Genomic DNA, 24,802 nt, shown 5'->3' on the forward strand with positions numbered 1-24,802 from the left:
ACTAATGCTTGTAACTGAGCTGTGTAATAACTGCTTATTTGATCTACAGGGTGGGCCATTTATATGGATACACCGTAATATGGGAATGGTTGGTGATATTAAAGTCCTGTTTGTGGCACATTAGTATATGTGAGGGGGCAAACTCTTCAAGATGGGTGGTGACCATGGTGGCCATTTAGAAGTCGGCCATCTTGGATACAACTTTTGTTTTTTCAATAGGAAGAGGGCCATGTGACACATCAAACTTATTGGTAATGTCATAAGAAAAACAATGGTGTGCTTGGTTTCTACGTAACTTTATTCGTTCATGAGTTATTTACAAGTTTCTGACCACTTATAAAATGTGTTCAATGTGCTGCCCATTGTGTTGGATTGTCAATGCAACCCTGTTCTCCCACTCTTCACACACTGATAGCAACACCGCAGGAGAAATGCCAGCACAGGCATCCAGTATCCGTAGTTTCAGGTGCTGCACATCTCGTATCTTCACACCATAGACAATTGCCTTCAGATGACCCCAAAGATAAAAGTCTAAGGGGGTCAGATCGGGAGACCTTGGGGGCCATTCAGTGTGTGAAGAGTGGGAGAACAGGGTTGCATTGACAATCCAACACAATGGGCAGCACATTGAACACATTTTATAAGTGGTCAGAAACTTGTAAATAACTCATGAACGAATAAAGTTACGTTGAAACCAAGCACACCATTGTTTTTCTTGTGACATTACCAATAAGTTTGATGTGTCACTTGGCCCTCTTCCTATTGAAAAAACAAAAGTTGTATCCAAGATGGCCGACTTCTAAATGGCCACCATGGTCACCACCCATCTTGAGGAGTTTACCCCCTCAAATATACTAATGTGCCAGAAACAGGACATTAATATCACCAACCATTCCCATGTTATTACGGTGTATCCATATAAATGGCCCACCCTGTATATATATATATATATATAAATAAAAAAAAAATCAAATTTAGAAAAATTATTTGAACTTGTATCGGCTCCATGTTCCCTTTTTGCAGACATTTAGTCAATGTAAACGTGTGTTGGGTATAGAAAGCTATGCTTTGTGGACTACACAGCTGAAGAGGGGTTAGCAACAAAACTCACTAATATATCTATAAAGCCACATGAATCGGTAACAGAGCAGCATCTGTATTGACATTCTCACTTAATGTGCCAAAACATTTAAACTCAGTTATTGACTCAAAAAAAATAGGGCAACTGTTTGGCAATGCCCTATAAATTTATGACAATAAGCAGCATTGCAAAAGTAAAGAAATGTAGTATACAACTTTAATATATGATTATCTAGTTATGCACACATAAATGTATACACCTTTATAACGGAATGTTACGCATTTCACAATGCTGAGGAAAAAAAAAAAAAATCCTGAAAGTTGTGTTTCTCTTAAATAACATATACAGTAGCACATATATTCCTGTTCTATCTTAACATAAAGTAAGTGCACAGACATAACTGTGAGGAGCACATTCAGAGCCTGACGACTTCAGAGGCGGATCACCTCTCTGTGGTCTCTCCAGACACAAAGCTCAGATCATCAGGGATCAGCTGCTCGCCTGAGAACGACACACACACACACACACACACAGACAGGACGTCAGCAGACCACACACAGGTCGCTGGAACGAAAGTCACAATACTGGAATATCAGAATAAGCTGGTGCAGTTAGGCCCACACACAGAGATAATCAGAGGCTAGACAGGTGGCCGACCTATTTTAAACTTTAACAAAGCACGCAATTACATTTATCCAACATACTGTGGCTGTGTGATTGAGTGTTTCCCTAATATAGAATAACACTCTACTAAAAGGGGAGATATACAGGCAAAAATCTTGATTTTCTTGGATTTAACAATTTTGACTGCAAAAAAAAAAATATTATTAATTAAATTAATTAATTGAACTGGTTAGCTTCAACAGCCAAGTGAAGTGACATTGACATGTTTTTTGCTTCTTAAATTCCACTTCTTGAAACTGTCAGATAGATTTCTGGAATTTGTTTTCAGCATCTAAGGCTGTTTTCATGCCAGGAACGGGGTTAAATCAGTTTAGGTATAATAGACAAATTAATAAACATTTAACTCTTTCCCAGCCATTGACTGAATTTTCCAGCTTTCCGTGTTTTCACTGCTATACAGTAGCCTGGGTTTCCCCATGATGCCTTGAGCGCAGCGCGATTTTATTCACGCTGCTAGGCAGCCTGGACACCATGGACCAGATTTTCGCCTCAAAAAGGGAACCAATCACAGAACGGGGAGGGAGCAGCAAGACGATGACGACGTCTATGCGACACACCGAAGCAGTTTGTTTATATCTATGGATCCAACATGGCAGCAGACGCGAAGTTACCTTTCGATGCAGCCTTAGATAGTGTTCTAAGTAGTTCAGAACGCAAGTTTATTTCGTCTTCTTCCTCGTCGAATTTCTGCCGCTCTACATACGTCATCTGGTATAATTGAAACGATTGGCTATGAGCTACGTACAGGCGCATTTGATAGACATTCGTAGCGCCCAATAAACGGCTCTGGGCATTCGTAAACCACGCCTCAAATACGAGAAAATGAACATGTGGTTCCCAGACCACGTCTCAATGAGAAAGAGGTCTGACCTTAGCCAGGCTAGCTATACAGTACCGTACAGTGCGCATTTTCTGAAAGAGAAGAGAATCTCCAGATCAAAAACAAGAAACAAGCGATTTTCTCAGCTTTTTGTACAAAATGTTGCTTTTTTATGAAACTAACCCTGGCGGGGAAAGAGTTAAAAGGAGATAGAGAAATGAACAAACAGGATAAATAATTGATATAAAGATAAAATCTATGAAACATTTAAGGTGCACTTGTGTATTGCTTTTGTTATAAATGAGCAATTTTTCGCTTCATTTTTAATGAGATTGAGCCTAATTTGCATATGTAAAAATGCAAGGTAAATTTTCTATTTGACCTGAATTGAGAAAAAAAAAAGGAAGTATAAGCCTAAGCCTTTAGATCAAAAAGATAATGAAAAAACAAGTTCAGTCAAGTGTGGCTGAGCTAGCAGTGTCAGTGAAGTGTGAGATATGAACCTGGGCAGGGTAGTGTTCTGGTGTCAAACGCACAGTCTCCAGCCTCCAGAGACACAACTTCATCCTCGTTCTCGTTCTCCGTGTCACAGTCCAGCTCGCTGTCACTACTCATGCTCGGCAGAACGCGGTGAGGCTGTTTCTGGCCAAGGAGATCTGAGGACAGACGACCATGCGCTCATATGTACTGCCAGATATCAGCACTGAGAACACGTGTTTTTCTGTATTAGTTCTGCTTCATTTCCTTTGCAATAAAGCATCAGATAAGGGAGTGTTACTCAAGAGCCTCCTGACGGTAACCTTGGGCCATTAGGAGTATGATGAACTGTCAAATCCTGAGAACACGTCTAATTTTATATGCAGTTGAATGACAGTGCGTTCCTTCATCGTGTGTGCAATGACTCATAGATGCAACATAAATATAACATGCTGCAGTGTAATGATGGCCCATGTTTTTGAGAGCGGATCTTCATGTCTCACCTTCATCAGGGCGTGAGGAGGAAGAGGACGATGGCTCAGCCAGTGACAGAAGTGACTGGATTTCACAGGCACTCTCTTGATCACAGTTCAGAGAGCTGTCTGTCAGCAGGCCAGGCCTGAGGAGTACAATCTTATTAGCATGGTAAAAAAAACATTGTGTATCATGCTATTTTGTGTAAAACAAAAGAGAAAACAAACTAAAAAAACTAAACCAACGCCCTAATTGAACTAAGGACTAATCCTGGCTTAATCTAAGCCATGTCCGTGGAACCAGGCTTATGTTGCTTGTGATTTTACATGAAACAAACTAACTAAACAAAAATTTGCCTGGTGAAAGCTATTGTATGACAAATATTTAATGTGAAACCAAACAAAAAAAACAACTTAGAGCAAAATATTAGCATTGTGAAAGCTATTGTGCCATTTTACCTTAATATTCACTGTGGAGGGAAAAAAAACTATGCAAAAGTGCCCAATAAAGTCTCTTTTTTCGAGTTAATACAAAGACATCCACTGATTTATAGCATCAGAACAGAACTCAGATTATGATAATTCTATTGAATGTAACAAATTACAACAAATTAAAATCAGCGCACCTTTACTGAGGATCTCATCAGTATTTAAACGTCTATTCTAGGTATAAAAACGGCAACCTTCAATCAAGCCCAATTACTGGATTTGTTCATGAATGGAAACACACAATTACACAGCGATGGCTTGTTTTATGTGCATTACCCAGCGGCTGGAGTCCTGCGCTGTTTGGTGGCGGGTGCAGCCGCTCCGTTGAGAGCCGTGATGCTGAACAGGTCTGAAGCTGAAGCTCCATACAGCAGCTCTTCGTGTTTGGAGCCAGAGGGCTTATCAGAGGAAGAGGAGCTGCTTCCCAGCGAGGGAGGAGAACTCTGCACACTGCGCGCTTTCAGGGAGCCTGCAAAACAGATAAATGTCATTTCAAACCATTTGAATACGCCCTGAAATATCAGGGTTGAGTTTCCCAGAAGTCTGCTTTTCCCCAAATTAATCTTTTCAGATTATTCATAGCTATTGTTGCTTCTAGGGATGGGCAAAGCGACATATTTTCATAATCGACCAGCTTGAGCGCTATCTGAATGACTAGTCTTAGGAAGCCCTGTAAAATTAGGCTGGTTGGGTTAAAGGGTTAGTTCACACAAAAAAAATGTAATTATCCCATAATTTACTCACCCTCAAGCCATCCTAAGGATATATATGAGTTTTTCTTTCAGTCAAACACAATCAGAGTTATATAAAAAATATCCTGGCTCTTCAAAGCTTTATAATTGGAGTGAATGGTACCTTAGATTTTGAAGCCCAAAAAAAGCGCATCCATCCATCATAAAAGTAATCCATAAAGCTCCAGAAAAATATCCATATTTATAAATTTATAAACTATAATCACTGGCTTCCGGTAACGGCCTTACGCGAGTCGAGTTCCGGTGAAAGAGTGACCTCTGACCTGACGCATGGCGCATTGACGAACGTGGAAGCTCTGGTCACGAGTTAGTAGTCTAAAACGAGAATTTGTAAAGATAAATGTTGGAGGAGCTTGAGTTTGTCGGACCGCGAGGGGAATCTACCCTCACCTAACGCCCGTTTCACACATACTCCGTTTGTAGTGCGTATGCGGTGCGTATTTTTTTCCGTACCCATGTTAACAGGTTAGAGCTTTCACACTGCACACGGTTGCAGTCCGTCGATCCGTTCCAGTTGCGGTGCATGTACAGCCGAGTCTATTTTTGCTGTGCTGCACGCGCTGAATTAAAGTGACAGCGCATGTTTCGTGGTCAAAATGAACACAGATTGACCTGACAATGTAGTAATTTCACCATAAATGCGATTAATTAAATAAAATGTAGTAATCGCACCATAAATGTATTTAGATACTACTTTTTTCACTTTAAGACCGGGGTAAAGCCAGGAAAGCTACAATTTACCTCAACAAGGCGACATAATGAACAACTCATTCGTGGAGGTGGAAAAACAAGTTCTTTCTTTGTGACATGCAAGATTTATTGTAGCCTATTAAAATTTTAATGAAAAAGAAAATGCATGAGAGTCGGCTGTTTTTGTCAATTTTAAGTTTTATTTTAAAATGTTTGCGATTTAATATAACTACATGGTTAAATATTTGACCACTTGCTTGAGCAACTTAATATAAGTAGAAGTAATGCATTGAATAATAGGCTGACGTATTGTGTTTGAACGTGCCTACGTCTAAAGAGTGTGTACAAAGAGAATCGCAATGCTGAGACGTTAAGACCGGGGTAAATCAAGGGAAAATACCATTTACTTCAAGAAGGCAACATAATGAACAACACCCGTCTCATTCGTGGAAGTGGAAAAACAAGTTCTTTGTGACATGTAAGATTTATTGTATAAAGATTTAAATTATGCAAAAGAAAGGATATGAGTCTGCTGTTTTTGTCAATTTTATGTTTTAATTTAAAATGTAGGCTATGCGAAGTACATGGTAAAATATTTTACCACTTGCTTGAGCAACTTAATATATAATTATATAGAAGTAGCCTAATGCATTTAATAATATGTTGTTTAAATTGTGTTTAAACGTGAATAGTATACGTCTATTAAATGTACGTGTACAATGTGTACAAAGAGAATCACAATGCTGAAAAAAAACTTTTTTTAAATAAAAGTTGCTGATAACTTCTGGATTTGAAATACAAATAGTGAGTATGTATTTGTGGTATAGCCTACAGCAGCGGATCAGTTACGCACTGCAAACGCAGCATATGTGAAAGCACTATTGCGCGTGCTGCTCCTGCACTGCATACGCACTGCAACACGCACCGCATACGCACTGCACACGGAGTATGTGTGAAACGGGCGTTAGCTTACGCTACTCCAACATCCTACTTCGGGTCAGAGGTCACTCTTCCACCGGAACTAGTCTCGTGTACGGCCGTTACCGGAAGCCAGTGATTATAGTTTATAATGTTAACGCATCGGTTCGCTCCAGAAGGCCTTTATTAACCCACTGGAGTCGTATGGATTACTTTTATGATGGATGGATGCAATTTTTTGGGCTTCAAAATCTAAAGTACCATTCACTCCAATTATAAAGCCAGGATATTTTTTAATATAACTCTGACTGTGTTTGGCTGAAAGAAGAAAGTCATATACACCTAGGATGGCTTGAGGGAATAATTTTCATTTTTGGGTACCCTGGTAATCCAGAGTTCTCGCGAGAGCACATTGAATTTGCTCAGCAAGTTACTCTGGTGTCGAGTAATGATGCTCATTAAATATGCCCCTCGATCTGAGCTGCACCAATCACATCGGGTTATCTGATATAGGCGGGCCAGAGGCCAGCTAAACAGATGACGACAGCGCTGTGACGTCGAAGTCATTAGTAAACATCGCAAGATGGCGATAGATGAACACCAGTTGTTTGAAACGGCTTTGGCCGCTACAATGAACGAGTTAGACTTGGCTTTTTATCTAAAACAGGAACAGAAGACGGCGCTCGAATCGCTCCTTTGCAAGAAGGACGTTTTTTGCTGTTTTGCCGACCGGATACGGCAAGAGTCTAATCTACCAGTTAGCTCCGCTGGTAGCTAAGCGTATGGGGCTTATTGTTGTGATTGGTCGTAGTGTTATCCAATTGCGTGCAGTGAGATTTTCAAATGCATGCTTGGTGCCGCCCCTCGAGCTGGGCGATTTTCATTAGTCAACGCCAGACCATTAATCTTTTAGATTTAGGTCTGGATTTCCAGGCAAATTTTTGGGTGAAATAAACCTTTAATTTGACATGGCCTTTCTCTCTCTCTCTCTAAAAAAAAAAAAGCATTACTTGTGCAATATGCTGAAAGCAGCATGCAGTGTGCTTTTCTCACAAGATAAATGGCGGACACCTAGTCTACTACTGTATGTTGATTGTTTCTCATTTCATTTCAATAATTACGAGATGAACAGTGTAGTGTACTAACCATCTAAGGAGGAGGGTCCCTCTCTGGGACACAGAGCAGGTTCAGTAGGGGACTCTCGGCCTGCTCCTCTCAGCTCCTTCTCTCCAGCATCCACAGTCCGGCGCAGGGACAGTCCACCCAGCGCTCCCACACTCTCCTGCTTAGGAGAACCAGCCTTCTTCACCCCTAAAACAAAGACCCAAACAAAGCCAGGCTGAATCTACAACAATATACACTACCATTCAAAAGATTGGGGTCTGTAAAATGTTATTATATTTTTGTCTCATATGCTCATAAAGGCTGCATTTATTTGATAAAAAAAAAAAAGAGATAGTGAAATATTATTACATTTTAAAATGTCATTTATTCCTGTGATGCCAAAGCTGAATTTTCAGCATCATTACTCCAGTCTTCAATGTCACATGATCCTTCAGAAATCATTCTAATATGATGATTTGCTGCTCAAGAAAAATTTATTTTTAAGTATTATAAATGTTGTAAATATCTGATTCGAATGAATATTTTTGTGGAAACTGGATTTACGCATGATGCATTTTATTTAGGATTCTTTTATGAATAGAAAGAGCATTTATTTGGAATAGTATAGTATTTGGAATAATAATTTATTATTGTCTTTTGATCAATTTAGTGCGTCCTTGCTAAATAAAAGTGTTTAACAAATTAAAATATCTTACTGATCACAAACTTTTGACTAGTAGCGTAAATATGAACAAATGGCGTACAAAAAAAGTTCAAAATATCCTGTAGATGGTAATGGTTTTTTGAAAGTGATTCTGATATCTCTACATCAATACTAAATTAATACCTATATAATATATAATAAACAGCCTCAATTCTGACATTTCGTGCAATGTAATATGCTACACTCTATCTAAAAATATTTTACACAGCATTTTGCGAATTATTTAACAATCATTACGCAGGCAGTTTTAAGAGCTCATAAAATTTTTAAAGACTACATAGGAATATCTGTCCTTTTAAAAATTAATTTCACAATTTTTTTTATAAAAAGGCACCTAAATGACACAATTTCTCAAACAAATCCATAAAATGTTAACCTAAAGTCTAATCTAAAATCTAATCTTCATGTTAATATAAAAAACAATGGTTGTGTTATGCATCATCTACTCATAAATGTATGAGGAGTAACTAGCTCACTGCTGATGGAACCGACAGCCTCATGGGCAGCATCTGTGCTTCGGACGACCCGAATCAGAATTCCAGCTCAGGGTCCTTTCCCGATCCCACCGTTCACTCTCCCAAAATGGCAAAAATAAACCTTTAAAAAAAAAAAGCTCAGTGCATACCACTGCGAGAGTGTCTTGATGAAATGGGCGCTTTGAAGAGCAGTTCACTGGGTTTGCGGCTGGGTCCCATCTCGGAGTCCATGGAGGGGCCCTGCTCGTGGACCGAGGCTTCCTGAGAGGAGACTCGACCGGCTCCACTGCGAGCTTCCAGCTGCCCTTTCACGTCTGACATCTTACTGCGCACTTCTGCCATCTGAGCCTTCAGTCTGATCAGGACCCCCGAGTCCGGGGCTGACCGACGCACCGCCTGAGGGCGACGCTCACGCTCTTTACGGGAGGGCACCGCAGCGGCTGTCAATCAAAAATGGTTAATGAGTCATGAATCATACCAACTTTAGATGCTACAGACACTTTAGGGTGTTATCAAGTTTATGTTGAATAATTGTAATCTCCATTTTGATGACATCATTGACACCTTGGCTCTGGAGGAGAGAGGTAGGGGGGCGGGGCTGCATCCCCCACAGGGACTCCACATGACTGCGGTCCTTCAGGTCCAAGAGTTGGATGAGGATGACCGGGTCGATCTCCAGGAGGCTGGCTGAACTTGCACCTGCCCCACGCCTTGAGCCCCGGGCACAGGCACCCGAATCTCCTGACCAGCAGGGGGAGACAGTTAGTACAGAGAGGACTTAGCTTGTGTAAGGGTAGTATTACGCAGCTGTAGTCAGTGGGTTAGCATGTAAAGGTGGAAGCCAGTAGGGAAATGAAAAGTACAGGAACAAAGTCTATCAAAGTTTTGAGAGAGTATTTGTACAGTAAAATAGGTTACATCGCAATTTGTAGCATATGGATCTAAGACAGAAGTTATAATAGAGAGCCTAAGTCCCTCCCCTTCCGGTCGACCACCATGGGACCTTATTTCGGAAAAATATTGTATGGTAGTCAATGGCGAGAGACAACAAATATTTTGATCTCGTTTGAATTGTGCCCTGATTTACACATATGATGTTTATCAATTTAAAAGATACATTTTAAAGTCAAGAAAGTCGCAGCTTGATGTAAAACTGCTGAGGTATAAGACTGTGAAAATACGTAATTAGAAAGACTACAAACCCAGAAGGCGCGCATGCGACGTCATGCCTTTTCTCTCAATGAATGAAGCTAACTTTACTGAAGCTAACGTCTGTCATTTTTTCTATAGTCTTACCTTATAATCGTAACGCAACGCCGTCATGCCTGAGTGTTTTGAGCCAGAATACACACATACGAGCAACGGATCTTGTGACGTACATAGTGCGAGACGAGAGATGTAGTTCATTGAGCGATTTTCACATAAAACTAAACGTTACTCTTCTGTTTTATGACAAACTGCGACTTTCTTGACTTTCATAATTACCTTTTAAATTGACAAACATCATATGTGTAATTCAGGGCACAGTTCAGACGGAATAAAAAGATAAGTTATCTCTCGCCATTGACTTCCATACATATTTTTTCCGAAGTAAGGTCCCATGAGCCGGAAGCGGAGGGGCGGGACTTAGGCTCTCTATTCAGTGAGTATACTCTGAAAAGAATGTTGAATTCTTTTTCTTCATTTTTTATTACGAACACCACAAGGTGGTAATGTGTTTATGTAAATTATGTTATATCAATATAAATTGTTTCTCAGCTACAGTGTTATTATAGTTTTATTAATATACGTTTATAGTTTTAATATTTTAATTAATATTAGTATAATATTTTTATTAATAAATTTATTTCAAGTTTTTAATTTTAGTTTTGTTCTAGCACCAAAAAAAAAAATGTGCTTGTCATTTTTTATAGTTTTAGTTTTTTTATATTTCCATTTAGATTAAATGTATTTCCATTTCAGCTTTAGTTTTAGTTCATAACCTTAAAGTAATTTAAATATTACCTTGGCAATTACCTGGAATTAAATAATACAAGTTTTTCAAATATATTTTAGATTATTTCAGATTCTTTTTTCAATTACCAGTTTTATTAGTTGAAGTCCCCATGAAATAAAAATTTACTATTATTATTTTGAATGGAATATTGCATTGTTCATTATAAATGTCTTATCCATGCACAAACTTTCATAAAAATAATTTTCCCCTCCCCTCCAGCAACCTGTCACTCGACAGACGACAGCAATCCAACGATCCAATCAATTTCCGATGGACAAAATCAAGTCCCGTCCTACATTTTTTGTTTCTCGTTTGAGAGGCAATTTCACTCAAACGATGATCACAACTTCAGTTTCATGCCGACTTTAACACAGCTCAGCTGTTTCAACACTAAAAACATTATAGTTCTAGTTAAAAGTTTTTTTAGGGAATTATTAAATGTCATTTCGATTGAGTGAACTTCAGTCACTTCAGCAGAAGCTCTAACCGCGTTTTAAACTGCAGATTCTGCAGTAAATCCTCAAAGGCTGATATGGTAATTTGGCTCGGTTTCATGACTACAACTGATTAACAGCGTGTCGCAATCGATGACACTTCAAAGCCAAGTGTTTCAACACACCAGATTGCCATATGCATGACATTCGCTTTTCATTACAGAAACAGCATTATTAGTATCAGTGAGGGCGCTTGGAGAAAATCTGGTTCACCTGTTGCCCCGGCAACATCATCAGGTAATTCACCTTCCTCAAGGTCTAGATTCCCACTGTACTCCACGTCATTCTCACCAGACCTACAACAGATGGAAACAATTCACACTTGTATTATTTCTCTAGTACTAGTGGAATGTCAGCAGCAAGTAAACAAAACTACAATGCATAACCAGATCAGCTCTAATATTTGGTGTATGTGTGGAAATCTTTAATTGGATCCCAATGGAGCTAAATGAGGCGTGGCCGGGCATTATGTCCCCAGCGTATCGCCACATGCTTTAAATTCATTTGCGTGGCTCCCCCTGTTAATAGTGAGAAGTGGTACGGTCTGAAATAAGCTTCTCCACAGGGGGTGTTGATAGCGTTCTGCTCCAAGCTTACTGCTGAATATGTATGTATATGTGGGTATGTGTGTGTGTCTGTGTGTAAGGTTAACACATGCACCATTGTCTCAGGCTCAACCGTGTGATGACTCAGTCCTCTCCAGCGGTACTTTGCGCTGATCCACTACAGTATTTATAGAAGCTGAGATCCTCGACTCCACACGGATACATCGAACAAATGTTTGCTTGCCCTGCTAGTACCTGCACTGGCCCCACCAATAAAAATATCTTTGTTTATTGGATTTTTTAAATTTTATTAAATATAGAATAAAAAAAAACTGATTCTGTGGGTTCTCTTTATATATTGAAAAAAAAGTGTGTATTTACATCGCAGGGATTGTGCGGCTTTAAATGAAAAAAGCCATCCAATCGAGATTTCTCTGGTTTGCCTGAGTGACATCAGGATGCATGTGAAGCTCATGTGAAGAACACGTGAAGCACATCCAAAAATGAAAAAAAAAACAAAAAAAAAAAGAAGCTTTTTGTGCTTTAACACACACTGATCAAATCGAATCAAATCAAATAAAAAATATGCAATCTCAAGCGGTCACAGAAAATGCATTTGATATGATAATAAGTTCCTAACCTTATATTTCCTCTCTCCCCTACTTTATCCTGAAGAAGTGGGCTTCTGATATTTGGCCAACGGTTAGTCCATGGGCACACACAAAACACTCGAGCAAATGGAGTCAAAAGTGTGAGAGAATGTGCGTGGGCCTGAGAACAAGAGTGCACGTATGTGTGTGCTGTGCACGTCGGAAAAGAGATTCTGTGAGAACGAGCATTTGTAAGCAGGAGGTAGAGGCTCTGATGACTCATTCGTCTCATCTGGTTGGAGCAGTGTGTGCATTTGAGAGCTGTGTGAGCAGGCGGTAGCCGGCAGCATGAGCAGAAACATGTGAGGTTCTGACTCCAACACCTCACTACAGAAACACGAGCACTCTCAGAGAGCCTACACAAGTCAAAGCTGCCAATAGTGCTCATTTTCTCAGATCGTGAAAGGACAGGATAGAAAGAACAGCTCTTCTCTGGTTGAACACAATGCGCGAGGGGCTTCCTGTCACAGTTGTGGTAGCAGCCCTAATTAAACTGTGTTTTCCAGTCAGGGGGAGGATACAGCTGTTACCCTCTGGCACACAAAGCACCATCTCTTATGCAATATTTTTAGTACACTAGTATTTACCACACCATAAGGATGTGACCTAGCAAATGATGAGTACTACAAGAAGGAAAAAAAAAGAAAAACGCTATTAGAGCTGATCACGATTTTGCCAGAAACACTTTCAATAGATCTACTTTATCGACATACGTACCACAGTGAAGCTTGTGACTTTCATCAAGTGCTGTTTTCCATCAATTACTATAAAATAAATATTTTAAAATAAAATAATTCGGTCTCTAAAACCTCATTGGATGAGGCATAAAGCTGTTAATAACAATAATATCACCTGATTTTACCTGGGTCAAAAGAAATAGTTCAGCCAAAAAAGAAAATCCTGTCATTATTTAAATCACCCTCATGCCGTTTAAGTTTCTTTTCTTTTCTTTTCTTTTTTTTAAATAAAAATCTTCAAAAAGAATCTCCAAGCAGCATATTTCTATATAAAAGAAAATTAACGGAGACTGTCAAGTCCAAAAAAATGGTCCATATGACTTCCAATGCACTAGACTTCTGAAACCATACAACAGCTTTGAGCGAGTTAAAGAACGAAATACAATTTTGAAACAACATGTAAAGTAAATGCTGAGAGAATATTCCCATATTTTGGGTGAATTATGCCTCTAACATCCATGATAAAATCACTTAGAGTCAAGTGGTTCTGCTTTAAAAGCACATTCTGAAATTTTAGTAAGGCTGTTTTTAAATTTTGTACATACATGGTCTCTTCGTCAATGTCATTCTCCTCTGTGTTACTGGTGGCTGTGGAGCTCCCAGAGGTGCTACTTCCATCCAGAGGATTGACATCTTCGTCTCCAGTTAGACAGTCCACCTCCAGGTCCCCGTCAGACAACTCCTAACGTTGCATCAACACATCATCATCAAATTGATCCCAATGTGCGTAATATAACATCAAATAGCTCCGAGCACAGAAATCTGCAGGTTCACTACATTACATTAGTACATAAGCTTGTTTTCTTTAGAGATCACAATGAGTGTACTCTGATGTGAATGTTAAATGCCTAAAAACACAGCCTACTTTCAGATGATGATGTAAGAGATGTAATCAAAGATGTGGCTATGATGAAATGATGGATAATATCTCATAGGAGTAAAAAAAAAAAAAAAAAAAAAAAGTACTTTTCTAGTTCTCAAAGGGAAGAATTTTTTTTTACATTTGATTGCTAAAATGAAAAGAAAAAAAAAAGAAAAAGAAAAAAAGTAGCTATGAAATGTCATCATGCTGCTCTTGCAGGCCTTACATTAGAGTCATCATGCTGGGTCTTCTCTTCATCCTCATCTTCCTTCGTCCCCACTGATGCTGCCTGACTCCCTTCCTCCAGCAAGGAGCTCTTCCCCTGACGAGAGTCTCTCCCGGAGGAAGTTGTGGGACAGAGGCGCCGATCAGGTGGAGACGAACTCCGTGACTTCTGCCGACGGAACAGTTCTATGGCCAACCTCTGAACAGAAATATACCAGAACATAAGCAACATACATCACATCTTAAAGGAATAATCCACCCAAAAATGAAAATTCTGTCATCATTTACTCAACCTAATGTTGTTACAAACTTGCAAGACATCTGCGGAACACAAAAGAAGGTATTTGGAATAATGTCGGAAAGAAAACAGTTTCAGTTCCTATTGTCTTCCATAGTATGGATCAAGCATAGTATCGGAGCCATTCTCTTTCCAACATTATTCAAAATATCTTCTTTTGTGTTCCGCAGAAGAAAGTCATAGAGGTTTGGAATTACATGAAGGTGAGTAAATGATGGCAGAATTTTTTATTTTTGGGTGGACTATCTATTTAGTTAAGCTTAAAAACATTACATGTTATATCATTAATATTACATGAAAAGTAAACGTATTCATAAATACATTCGCTTCAGTCTGTATAGAACAAAGCAATGCATTTTCTTCTAGCCAGATCCTAAGGAGGCTGTTTTCAGGGTTACATAGAAATTCACATAACTGCATCTTTAACACTGACCTCTTTTAGGTTGTTGATCTGCTGAATGTAACTGGACTGGGCCGACTCCAGCTGAGTTATATACCAATACTGATCTCTACACTTCTGAAAAAACGTAGGTGATCGCACTTGATACCTGTGACATTAATGGAAAAAGCAGAGCATGAGAAATGAACGAGACAACATAGACTGGATACACCCCTTTATCTGATACATTGAATGATTATTCTATAAGCAGAGACAATGGTTCACACAGGACGTGTTCTTAAATCCATTTGAGTTGGAAGGACGTCTTTAAGCGTTTCAATGAGTCCCACGTTTTTTTCTGTATTTTTGCGTTTAAGACACTTTGTTTAATCAAAAGTTAAAGTATTTTAACTTCAAAGTTAAATTCCATTTAAGATGTTTTTGAACACAATTATGCTTTCTGTGTCAAAAGGCTCTAATAACTAACACAAGTGCAAAGTAAATGAACTTAAATATTTATATTAAAGGGGTCATGAATTTCCTTGACCTTTTGACATATTGGTAATTTTATTATAAAAATATGCTGCAAGTTTCAGAACTACTTTAACGTAATAAAATACAATACTACCTCAGAAATACATAAGGAATAAATATAAATAAAGATATTAATTACCAAACTGTTATTTGAGGTGTAGGTTTGTCTTCTGATTCGGGATCAGGAACATGTATTCGAAGTTTTCAAAACGATTCCACACGTGTAGCGGGGACGTTGAAAATTATTTTGCAAAACTGTTACACTGTGTCCACACCGGACGTGACAAAGCGACCACTGCAAATCCAACTGTCCTTAGTATCAGAAGTACCTCAGAAATAGAACGAGGCATCAATTTACCCTCAGGAATTTGTCACATCGTGCCGCATCCAGTGTAGACAGCATCAGTGATTATAATGGGATCTATTTACTTTTGTCGCGTTGCATCGCTTGCGTCTGGTGTAGACACGGTGTTAACCAATCATAGCAGTGGGCGTTTACTTCCAAGTCTTGAATGCGGCACGCCTATCAAAACGGAGTGTTTCAAAGAGAGGGTCAAAAACAGGATAGAAAATTGCCTATTACTTCTAAATTAGGATGTTTTTTGATGCAAAAATCTTGCTAACATTATAAATGGACCTCAATGAACATTATAATTTTTTATTTAAAAATGCAGTTCATGACCCCTTTAATATTAAAGGAGCTATTAGAGCTATAAAAAGGTCTAATATAAATATGCAAGCTCGCACCTGAGCACAAGCGTGTCAGTCTGCATATTCAAGTATCCCTCACTGGCGAGAAGGTCCAACCTGAAGAACCTGTTATACCCCCAGCACTCGCCCACCTCAAAGTCCGATGCAAACTCTCGAATTATGTTTTTAGTGGGGTCACTGGAGGCCTGATGGACCATCTCCACCCTGTATTCGTATCTAGAGGGAATGCAATGAGTTAGACATGAAAAAAGTTATTTGTGAGACTATGCAGCAAGATGAGAGGACAAGATCGGGGAGTGCGGCCTACTTGGACGTCTCAGGAAGCCCCGCAGACAACTCCAGAAAAACAGAGAGATAGTTTCCCCGAACAACTCCATTTCCATCCTAAACCACAAAATAAAGTCTGTGAGAATAGGAAGAGTTTTGTTTTTTTTTAAATCTGAATTTCAATTTGTCTCCATGTTACTTGTGACAAACATACCGGATAAACCTTCAACCTCCAGCAAAGGCCCGATATCTGGAGCGGGGGGCTGTAGACGGGGTCGGCTCTCTGCCGCAGAGTACTTCAGGCAACAAGACAACACCAATTAAAGTCACGCAAGAGAACTAATGCACCATTTAAGAAATAAATTAATAAGAGAGATAAAGGGAGGGTCATTACCTAAAGTTTGCCAAAACAAAAGTGCTGGAGTCATAGGCAGGGACCAGCTCACTGAGAAGAAATGAGATATGACTACATGCAATTTATATTGCAGACAGAAAGTCTATTCAAGAAATGTTGACCACAAACATTAAATTCATTTATAAATAAAGGAGCATTATTTAAGTGAAGTAGCCTACCGTGTTGCCTACAAATTGACACCGTGATTGAACGGCTCTATTAGCCTAGAGAATTTTCATTATTCACAGTCTGTCACAGAGAGCACATAACTTCAAGCTCACTGAGATCTCATCTCTGCATGAAGTGGCAGTATAAAAGGTACAGTATCTGTGCATACCTGGTGAAGTCTGGTGGGACAGGAGTGGTGACAAAAGACTGCATTGGTTTCCTGTGAACCTGCTGGAACATAAGCAGGATCTCTGGACTCTTGGAGATCAGCTCGCTCTTACTGCATGAACGCAGCTGTAGGGTGTAAACACACGTCACACTTTAATGCTATTTTTTCCATTACAAATTCATTCAATCAACATAATGTAAGTGAAAAGTTGAACTGAAACTTCAACATTCATTTTTAGAATGACTTAGCATTTGGTTCGTCCTCCTTTTGTTGGTCAAATGTGCTTATTTGATTTAGTAATAGAGCATCTGAAAAATAATTCTAATTTAATTTTAAAAGAATAAAATCATATATTTTGAAGTTTCTCTGATTGTCTTAGACTCTTGGACCACATTGCATGTCTGTATTATTTTACTCGTACTGCACACACCTGATGTTCCACTTCCTGCAGCAGAGACTCCAGCAGTTCTGTTTCCTGTGTCAGAGAGGTCTTCTGTCCTGTGGGTGCAGCAACACTACATTAGCCCAATATTACCTCAAAATCAAGTTATATGAAAACGATGGCAGAAGAAAAGCATGCTTGTACCCATGAGCGTGATGAGTTTGTTCTTGAGCTGATTATCAAGTCGAGCAATCATCATTTCCACAGCGTTCCGGATTTCCCTCACCCTCTCATCCTTCGCCCCACGCACAGCCTCAACGTTCTTCTCCTGTAAAACAAAGAAAATGCGGTTAAATTAACACAGAATACTTCTGACCTTGTTTCTTTAACTTGTATGTTGTATTCACATTACTGGCCAACACACTGTCATTCAATATTTGGGGCTCAGTAAGATTTTTTATTTATTTTGCAAGACTTTTATTCAGAAAGGATCAATTAAATTGATCAAAAGGGACAGAAAAGTATTAAAATATTTAATATTTAAAAAAAAAAAAAAAATCTGTGTAAAATAAATGCTGTTCTTTTGTTCTTTCTATTCACCAAATAACCCTAAACACTCCTTTCAACACTGATAATAATAACAAATGTTTCTTGGGCACCAAACCAGCATATTAGAATGACTTGTGAATGATCATGTGACACTGATCCTTTACAGACTGGAGTAATAATGCTGAAAAATCAGCTTTGCCTTCAGCATTAATACTTCCACTTCTGGGAAGACTTTCCACTAGATGTTTTTTGTCCATGTAGTGCATCTTGAATATCTTAAATTTGCTGTGGATACATGTGCTGTGGCGCCCTCTATTGGACAATCACCTGACGTAGGATTCAAAAGTGAGCTATAATCAGTAACTGATGGATGTATGTGGGTTTCTTGGCATCCTGGAGTTCTACATTATGTAAAACGTCTTTATTATGTAACGCATTATGTAAAACGCCACTTATCAAACCAGGAATACATGTAATTAGATAACATTTGATTTGTCATTAGCACTTCCATCTAAAAGGCATTTGAGGCCGGTAAACTAACATCCATTATGAATTGTCAACTCTAAACACGTCTAAATGCTGCGAGTGGGCGTGAATGAGAAGCAAGGGTGCTTACCACTTCTTGAACCAGACTAATGAGCTCCATCAGCCGGCGCCGCAGCTTAGCCACCTCCTCGTTCACCTTCGTCACATGCTGCTCGTAGATCTCGGCCAGGGGTTTGAACGTATGACCTCCATGCTGTGGAGAGGAGGAGACAGGGAAGTTCCTGTTTGAGACTAACTGACATTGTTAGGTGCAGTGTTATTCATTGATGATATGCTCCTATGTGTGACCAGTCATGTTTCATCTGAGGAGGAAATGACACCATTGATGTAATCCACCAGCCTGACTAATGTGTTTTGAAGACAGAAACACATACCATGCCTCCCCACAGAGCGCATTGGTGACAGATGCACTTCTTACAAGTCCAGCAGAACACGCTCAACTTTTCATGATGGTTCTCACACCTGTTAGGGTGAGAGAATGACGGAGTGAGGAGAGTATCACTGGCAGTCAGTATTAAAGTGTACACTAATTGATCACTTAGTTAGTTATTTGATAAAATGAGAGGAGACTCAGAAATGAAAAATCCAGTATACTCTCTGTGACGTATCTTTTTTTCTATATAAAAAATATATATTATCATATTTTTGCTAATCAAACACCTTTTATGTCTAGGTATTTAAATCCATGATTAAAAAAAAGATCACATTTTAAAAGCTTTAATGTGTTTAAAGAGTGAAATAATTAAGAAAATCAATACTTATATATACTTGTATACTTAAATCAAAATGTAATACTTGATTAAAAATGATCCAGCTCTCAGATTTAATCAAAAAATAACTTAATTTGTGTTCCGAAGATGAATGAAAGTCTTAAGGGGTTGGAACAACATGAGGGTGAGTAATTACTGATAGAATTTTCATTTTTTGGGTGAACTAACCCTTTAAATTCAATATAAATTTTATACACAAACAGACACTCAACAATGACTAATATATAGAACTATTAATTGTATATATAGACACTACTGTTCAAATGTTTGGGGCCCGTATGATTTTTAATGTTTTTGAAAGTACTCTCTTATGCCACGGTTGCATTTATTTAATCAAAAATACAGTGAATACAGTAACATTGTAAAATATAATATATGTGTATAAAATGTATCTTATCCCTGTAATGGTAAAGCTGAATTTTCAGCATAATTACTTTAGGCTTCACAGTCACATGATCATTCTATCATGCTGATTTGGTGCTCAAGAAAATGTTCTTATTATTATCAATGTTGAAAACAGTAATGCAATATTTTTATGGTGAAACGGTGATACATTTTTAGGAATCTTTGGCGAGTAGAAAGTTCAGACACAGCATTTATTTGAAATGGTAAAGACATTTATAATGTTACAAAAATTTAATGTGTTCGATTTAATGTAATGTGTCCCTGATGAAAAAAAGTATTAATTTCTTTCTTTAAAAAAAACATTACCAACATTACTTTATGAAAATAGTAATTTAACAAGGCCAAAAGTGTCCATGTTCGAAAAACACCGCACTGCAGCCGTTAGAATTGCATCAATATTCAATGCGAATAAGTGTATGGCTCACTTGTCTTTGTCGTTCTCCTCATGTTTTGTGAGGTTGCAGAGCTGCAGTGTGTCCAGTTGTTGAGTCACTTCCTCTGCCCAGCGACAGTTGACCAGTTCCCTCAGCTGAAGAGGAGCTCTGAATTCAACATTTAGAATTTGTATTAGCCAAAAGGACCATAGACATATTTATTATTATTATTATTATTATTATTCCCACTTTTTTAAATCAAGAGAGGACAGTGTTGCAAACTGGATTCAAGTTGGTTTTACCATACTGTCATCATTTTTATTTTTTTTACTTTTTTTTAAATCAACCAGAAACGAGTATCAGGGATGGATCTGTTCCAGCACTCCTGATAATGGAGTTTTTGTGTTTGAGATTTAATTATAGAGCTCTAGTTTGAACACAATTCAAACTGCTTTGGCAATTATGTAAGTGTGTTTCTGTTGCCAAATATCAGGTGGCTCTGGTCCAGTTTTCTAAAGTTTTTTTGGATGTGGTTTCTTTAATGTAACTAATCGATGCTTCCCTGAAATGAACTCTAACAATAGAAAAATCAATACTTAATCCTCTAGATTTACTCCAAAGACTGTCAGAGCTCAAAGAATCATTTGAAGTTGAACCTCAGAACTTACCGACAGTGGGGACATTGAGCTCTCTGTTCTGTCAGCCATCGCTGCCAGGAAGAGAAACAAAAAGGACAAAATGTACTCATTTATAAATGCTAGCTTGGCTTATCCTCTGAATCAGCAAAAGGTCAATTATTAAAATACATTTAAAGAGTTTTATTAGTGGGATTCTTTTCAAAATGCACATGGAAAGCATCTAAAAAGCATTTATACTGCTCATTAAACAAATGGTTTTGGCAAAAACAACTATAATCTTTTAGATATAGGGCCAGTTGCATAAACTTAGCCACTATGTTATGACTGTGTCTTAAGAACTAGTCTGACCAACTAGCAGTTAGACAAGAGGTAATAAGTGTTACTTTTCCTTTTCAAAGTAGACCAAACAGCCTTTTTATGGAACTGATTTGGACCAGTCTTGAGGGGAAAAAAACGTTTAAGAACTTTACGTTTTTAAGAAACTTTTAAGACTAGTCTATACAGTTTATGCAACCGGCCACAGACCCGCAGTTAAAGTTGAAGTGTGTATTATTTTCAAAAAATACTTTATAAATGTTTTTAAACCAAATCCCGTTATATGAATATACTCATATCCTGTCAAGTGAAAATAAAGAGAGCACAGGGAGTGTTGATTCATTACACAGGGCTCTGGTACACTTTGAGCTCCTCTTGGCTGTGTGTTAATGAGTGGGTACGTGTTTGCTCACCCGTATGCAGCTGAAACAGCAGAGTTTGGAACAATGAGGGCAGAGACGGGCATCGCGCAGCTTTTCCATGCAAATGAAGCAGCGGAAGACTTCCGCAATACTCTGAAGAGGGATGCAAGAGAAGAGGCAATTCAGACAAACTTATGCCTGCTTTTGGCAATCCTATATGATCATTACAAATCACACTGTACAACACGGATCTTATAAACTTGGGTATGATGTATGTAGACTGTACGATGATGACACCTTTTGAATCGTAGGCTGTGACGTAAGTTGGTATAGAAGAATAACACGTCATCAGCATGCGCTAGTGGTAAACAAACAGAGCAATATGAATCGCACTTTGGGAATTGTAGTTTTTATGTGCGAAAAAGAGGAGGAAGCGAAAGAGGAGAATATGGACATGGTCATGGCTTGGGAAAAGAGGCCATCTTGGCATGCCAGTTTTGCAAATGGAGGTAAGTAGCTTTAAGTTTTAGCGCCATGTCGCGTTGATCAATACGACATTTCATGTAATCATGTTGCATTTTTATTGGCTAGTTAGTAGACGTGGGTTGTAGCAGCAAACACACTGTGAGATGATCATGCTAAATTGAAAATGATCGCAGGCTATCTTTGGTTGTAAGACCGTGACAACAGCCGTCTTTGAACCTCTCTCACTGTACGACGTAGGACCACCGTTTAGCCACGACCAATGAATTTGCCACAATTGGTCATCTTTCGTCTGGGACAGCCCAAAATTGTACAATGTGTACTGGGCATTAAGAGGGATAGTGTTCTGTCAACTTTTAAACAACATGTAATGAGCTTCTTGTTAGTTGATACATGAACACATGACTTTATTAGCGTATATTTACCACAATATACTTAGTTTATGTTCTTAATGGAACAGTTTTGCCAGAAATAAATATTCTGTCTTTATTTACTCATCCTCACATAGTTTCTTTTAACAAATAATTCAATGATGCAAACAGAGTTTTTCTCTAAAAGAAAATAGTGGTCAGCTGAAGTCAGTTCAGTGATGTAATAGTCCAGCTCAGTTCAGTTCTCATCCAATAGTGTCAGTGCAGTCAAATCATTAATATTGCTGAATATTACATGTCCTCAACTAAGCAAGCAAGAGGCGACAGTAGCAAGAAACCCAAACTCCATCAGGTAACAGAATGGAGCTCAGTCAGGGGGCCAGTTCTCCTCTGGCCAACGAACAAACTCGGTGTGATTATGATTCAGGCAGCATCACAAGTCAGAAATCAGATTGTGGATCGGTAGCATTTGAATATTTCATCCAGTTCTTTTTGCTTGAAGATCGGATTCATCATCACGCCAGAATGGAAAATGATCATGATCATCTTCTGCCTAAAATGCTATGAACAGCAGCTACGCTAATTCTTCTTCTACCTCTAGACTTCAGATGACAGCAATTGTGGATTGATATACAAAACTATCAAATATTACCCTTAATTGTAATATTATCCTTATATTGTTGTAATCATTACTATCACGTTATAATTGCAGCCTGACAAATTTGCTGTGTCTACTTAACTGAATATACGACATTAACATATTATATTATAGCTGTGAATTACCGCCATATGGACATTACTTTCAAACACTCATCTCTGGCTGATACAAAATACTTCCTAAATTGTAACATAGAATCAAGCATTTTTTGTAAAGCTGCTTTGAAACATTAGGCCTATCCACTGCGAAAATTGCTGTACAGATAAACTTGAATTGAATTGAATTGGGAGTTCTGAGTCAGTTTTGTAATTTTGACAAAAGTGTTCAGAATATTCCTAATAAATTCATATTTTGTGTTCACATAAGTTGTTGTTCACCTGTTTCGGTAAAAGTTCAATTTAATGTTCCATGTCAAGTTTTTGTCTCTGATAAAACATTATTAAAACTTGGTACCTGTTAGTATAAAACACACACACACACACACACACACACACACACACACAGTAAACATACCTCAACACTCTGCTCATCCATCTCTGCCAGTTTGACTTCTTACAGCCAAATATGTCTGACAGGAGAATCCTGGTGCTTTCACTGAGGTAAAAACAGACAGCAGAGCCCATTTAGATGCTCACATTTCATTATTGAAGACTATAGCAGTAGTATCATGCACACAGTCTGCTAGTCACATAAAATACAGTTTTCAGACTTTTCCCAGATTTACTATAAATATGTCTGGCAACGCAGAGCTGATGTGACAAGTGGCAGAAGACATGCATCTGTGTGAGCTTTACTGTATGACCGTAGATGGCCAAAACACATTGAATGAACATTGAATGAACTGCCAAAATGCTGCAGGAAACATCTGCCAACATCAACTGGAGGCCTTTATGATGTTATAAAAGAACATATCCGCATCAAATACAAGCTTTCAGTGGTCAGGGTTGACTTTAAAAATCAAATAACCCACAGACGGTCAGTATCACGACCAGTTCAACTAATAACAAACACTGTCATCTATTAAATATATCTGCATAATAATAATAACTGAGATAATTATGGAGCACATTCACCAAAAATAATAATAATAATCTTCATGCGCGAGCATAAAACTCAATACCAATGCAGAGAGGACAAGAAACGATTGATAACCTGTTCAAATAAAATATTAGCGCAAATACTCAGTACATTCTAGCAGGTGATGTAGCACAGGTTAGCATATTAGCAAGTTAGCTAGAAGGGTTGCTCAAAACTCTGTTAACGTTAACCATGTAGAAAAACCCCGCGTCCATCAAAATGCAATTACCTTTTAATGTTGCACTCAGATCCGTCAATCCGACTGTCTACATCAAACGCTATTAATTTAGTGTTTTATGAACAGGTATTGCAGCATCAGACTGCTTGTTTATGGACTAGCAGCAAGCAGCGAAAGCGCCTATATGTCAACGTCAGTCACCATGGGAGACCGTGTCAGTCACCATGGGAGACTGTATCCACCAATCGTATTCACTGTTGGTAGCCAATGATATTAGCATTAACCAATTACAAACTAGCATATGGAGTGGGCGGAGTATTTGGAGAATTTGCACGCCCACTCAAAAGCGCCAACATCAAATATTTTATTCATGACTATTCAGTCCTTTTAACCGTTTTTGTAACTAAATACGAAACTGATGTATCACATTTAGAAACTTGCCCGCATGTACTTGTTTTCTAGGGTAACAGTAAAAGTTGAAGCAGGTCAAACTAATAAAGGTTATGCCATACATTTGTGTCAAATTATACTAATAACTCATACAACACGTTATATCAATGTTTAAAATAACCAAACA

General features: G+C 38.4%; 1 protein-coding gene across 2 annotated transcripts; it reads right to left on the minus strand.

The window, feature by feature from the left end:
• Positions 1-1,177: 1,177 nt before the first annotated feature.
• Positions 1,178-24,478, minus strand: trim37 (tripartite motif containing 37). Of its 2 annotated transcripts, none has more exons than XM_081353969.1 (25): positions 24,277-24,478; positions 23,484-23,564; positions 21,510-21,611; positions 20,812-20,852; positions 20,195-20,311; positions 18,969-19,056; positions 18,665-18,787; positions 17,704-17,827; positions 17,548-17,615; positions 17,118-17,242; positions 16,781-16,831; positions 16,601-16,682; positions 16,427-16,503; positions 16,156-16,335; positions 14,929-15,043; positions 14,199-14,396; positions 13,656-13,792; positions 11,392-11,474; positions 9,253-9,429; positions 8,838-9,128; positions 7,531-7,695; positions 4,301-4,493; positions 3,566-3,681; positions 3,089-3,241; positions 1,178-1,582 (listed from the first exon to the last, which is right to left on the minus strand). In XM_081353969.1, the coding sequence occupies exons 2-25, from the start codon at positions 23,502-23,504 to the stop codon at positions 1,524-1,526; spliced, it is 2,886 nt and encodes a 961-aa protein (XP_081210095.1). In that variant the 5' UTR covers positions 23,505-23,564; positions 24,277-24,478; the 3' UTR covers positions 1,178-1,523. The 2 variants fall into 2 exon arrangements, with proteins under 2 accessions (XP_081210095.1, XP_081210096.1); XM_081353970.1 differs by having other exon boundaries at positions 9,253-9,426; positions 24,277-24,397.
• Between the last annotated feature and the right edge of the window lie 324 nt (positions 24,479-24,802).

This window comes from Scardinius erythrophthalmus, assembly GCF_964197995.2.
Source record: "Scardinius erythrophthalmus genome assembly, chromosome: 23".
NCBI lineage: Eukaryota > Metazoa > Chordata > Actinopteri > Cypriniformes > Leuciscidae > Scardinius > Scardinius erythrophthalmus.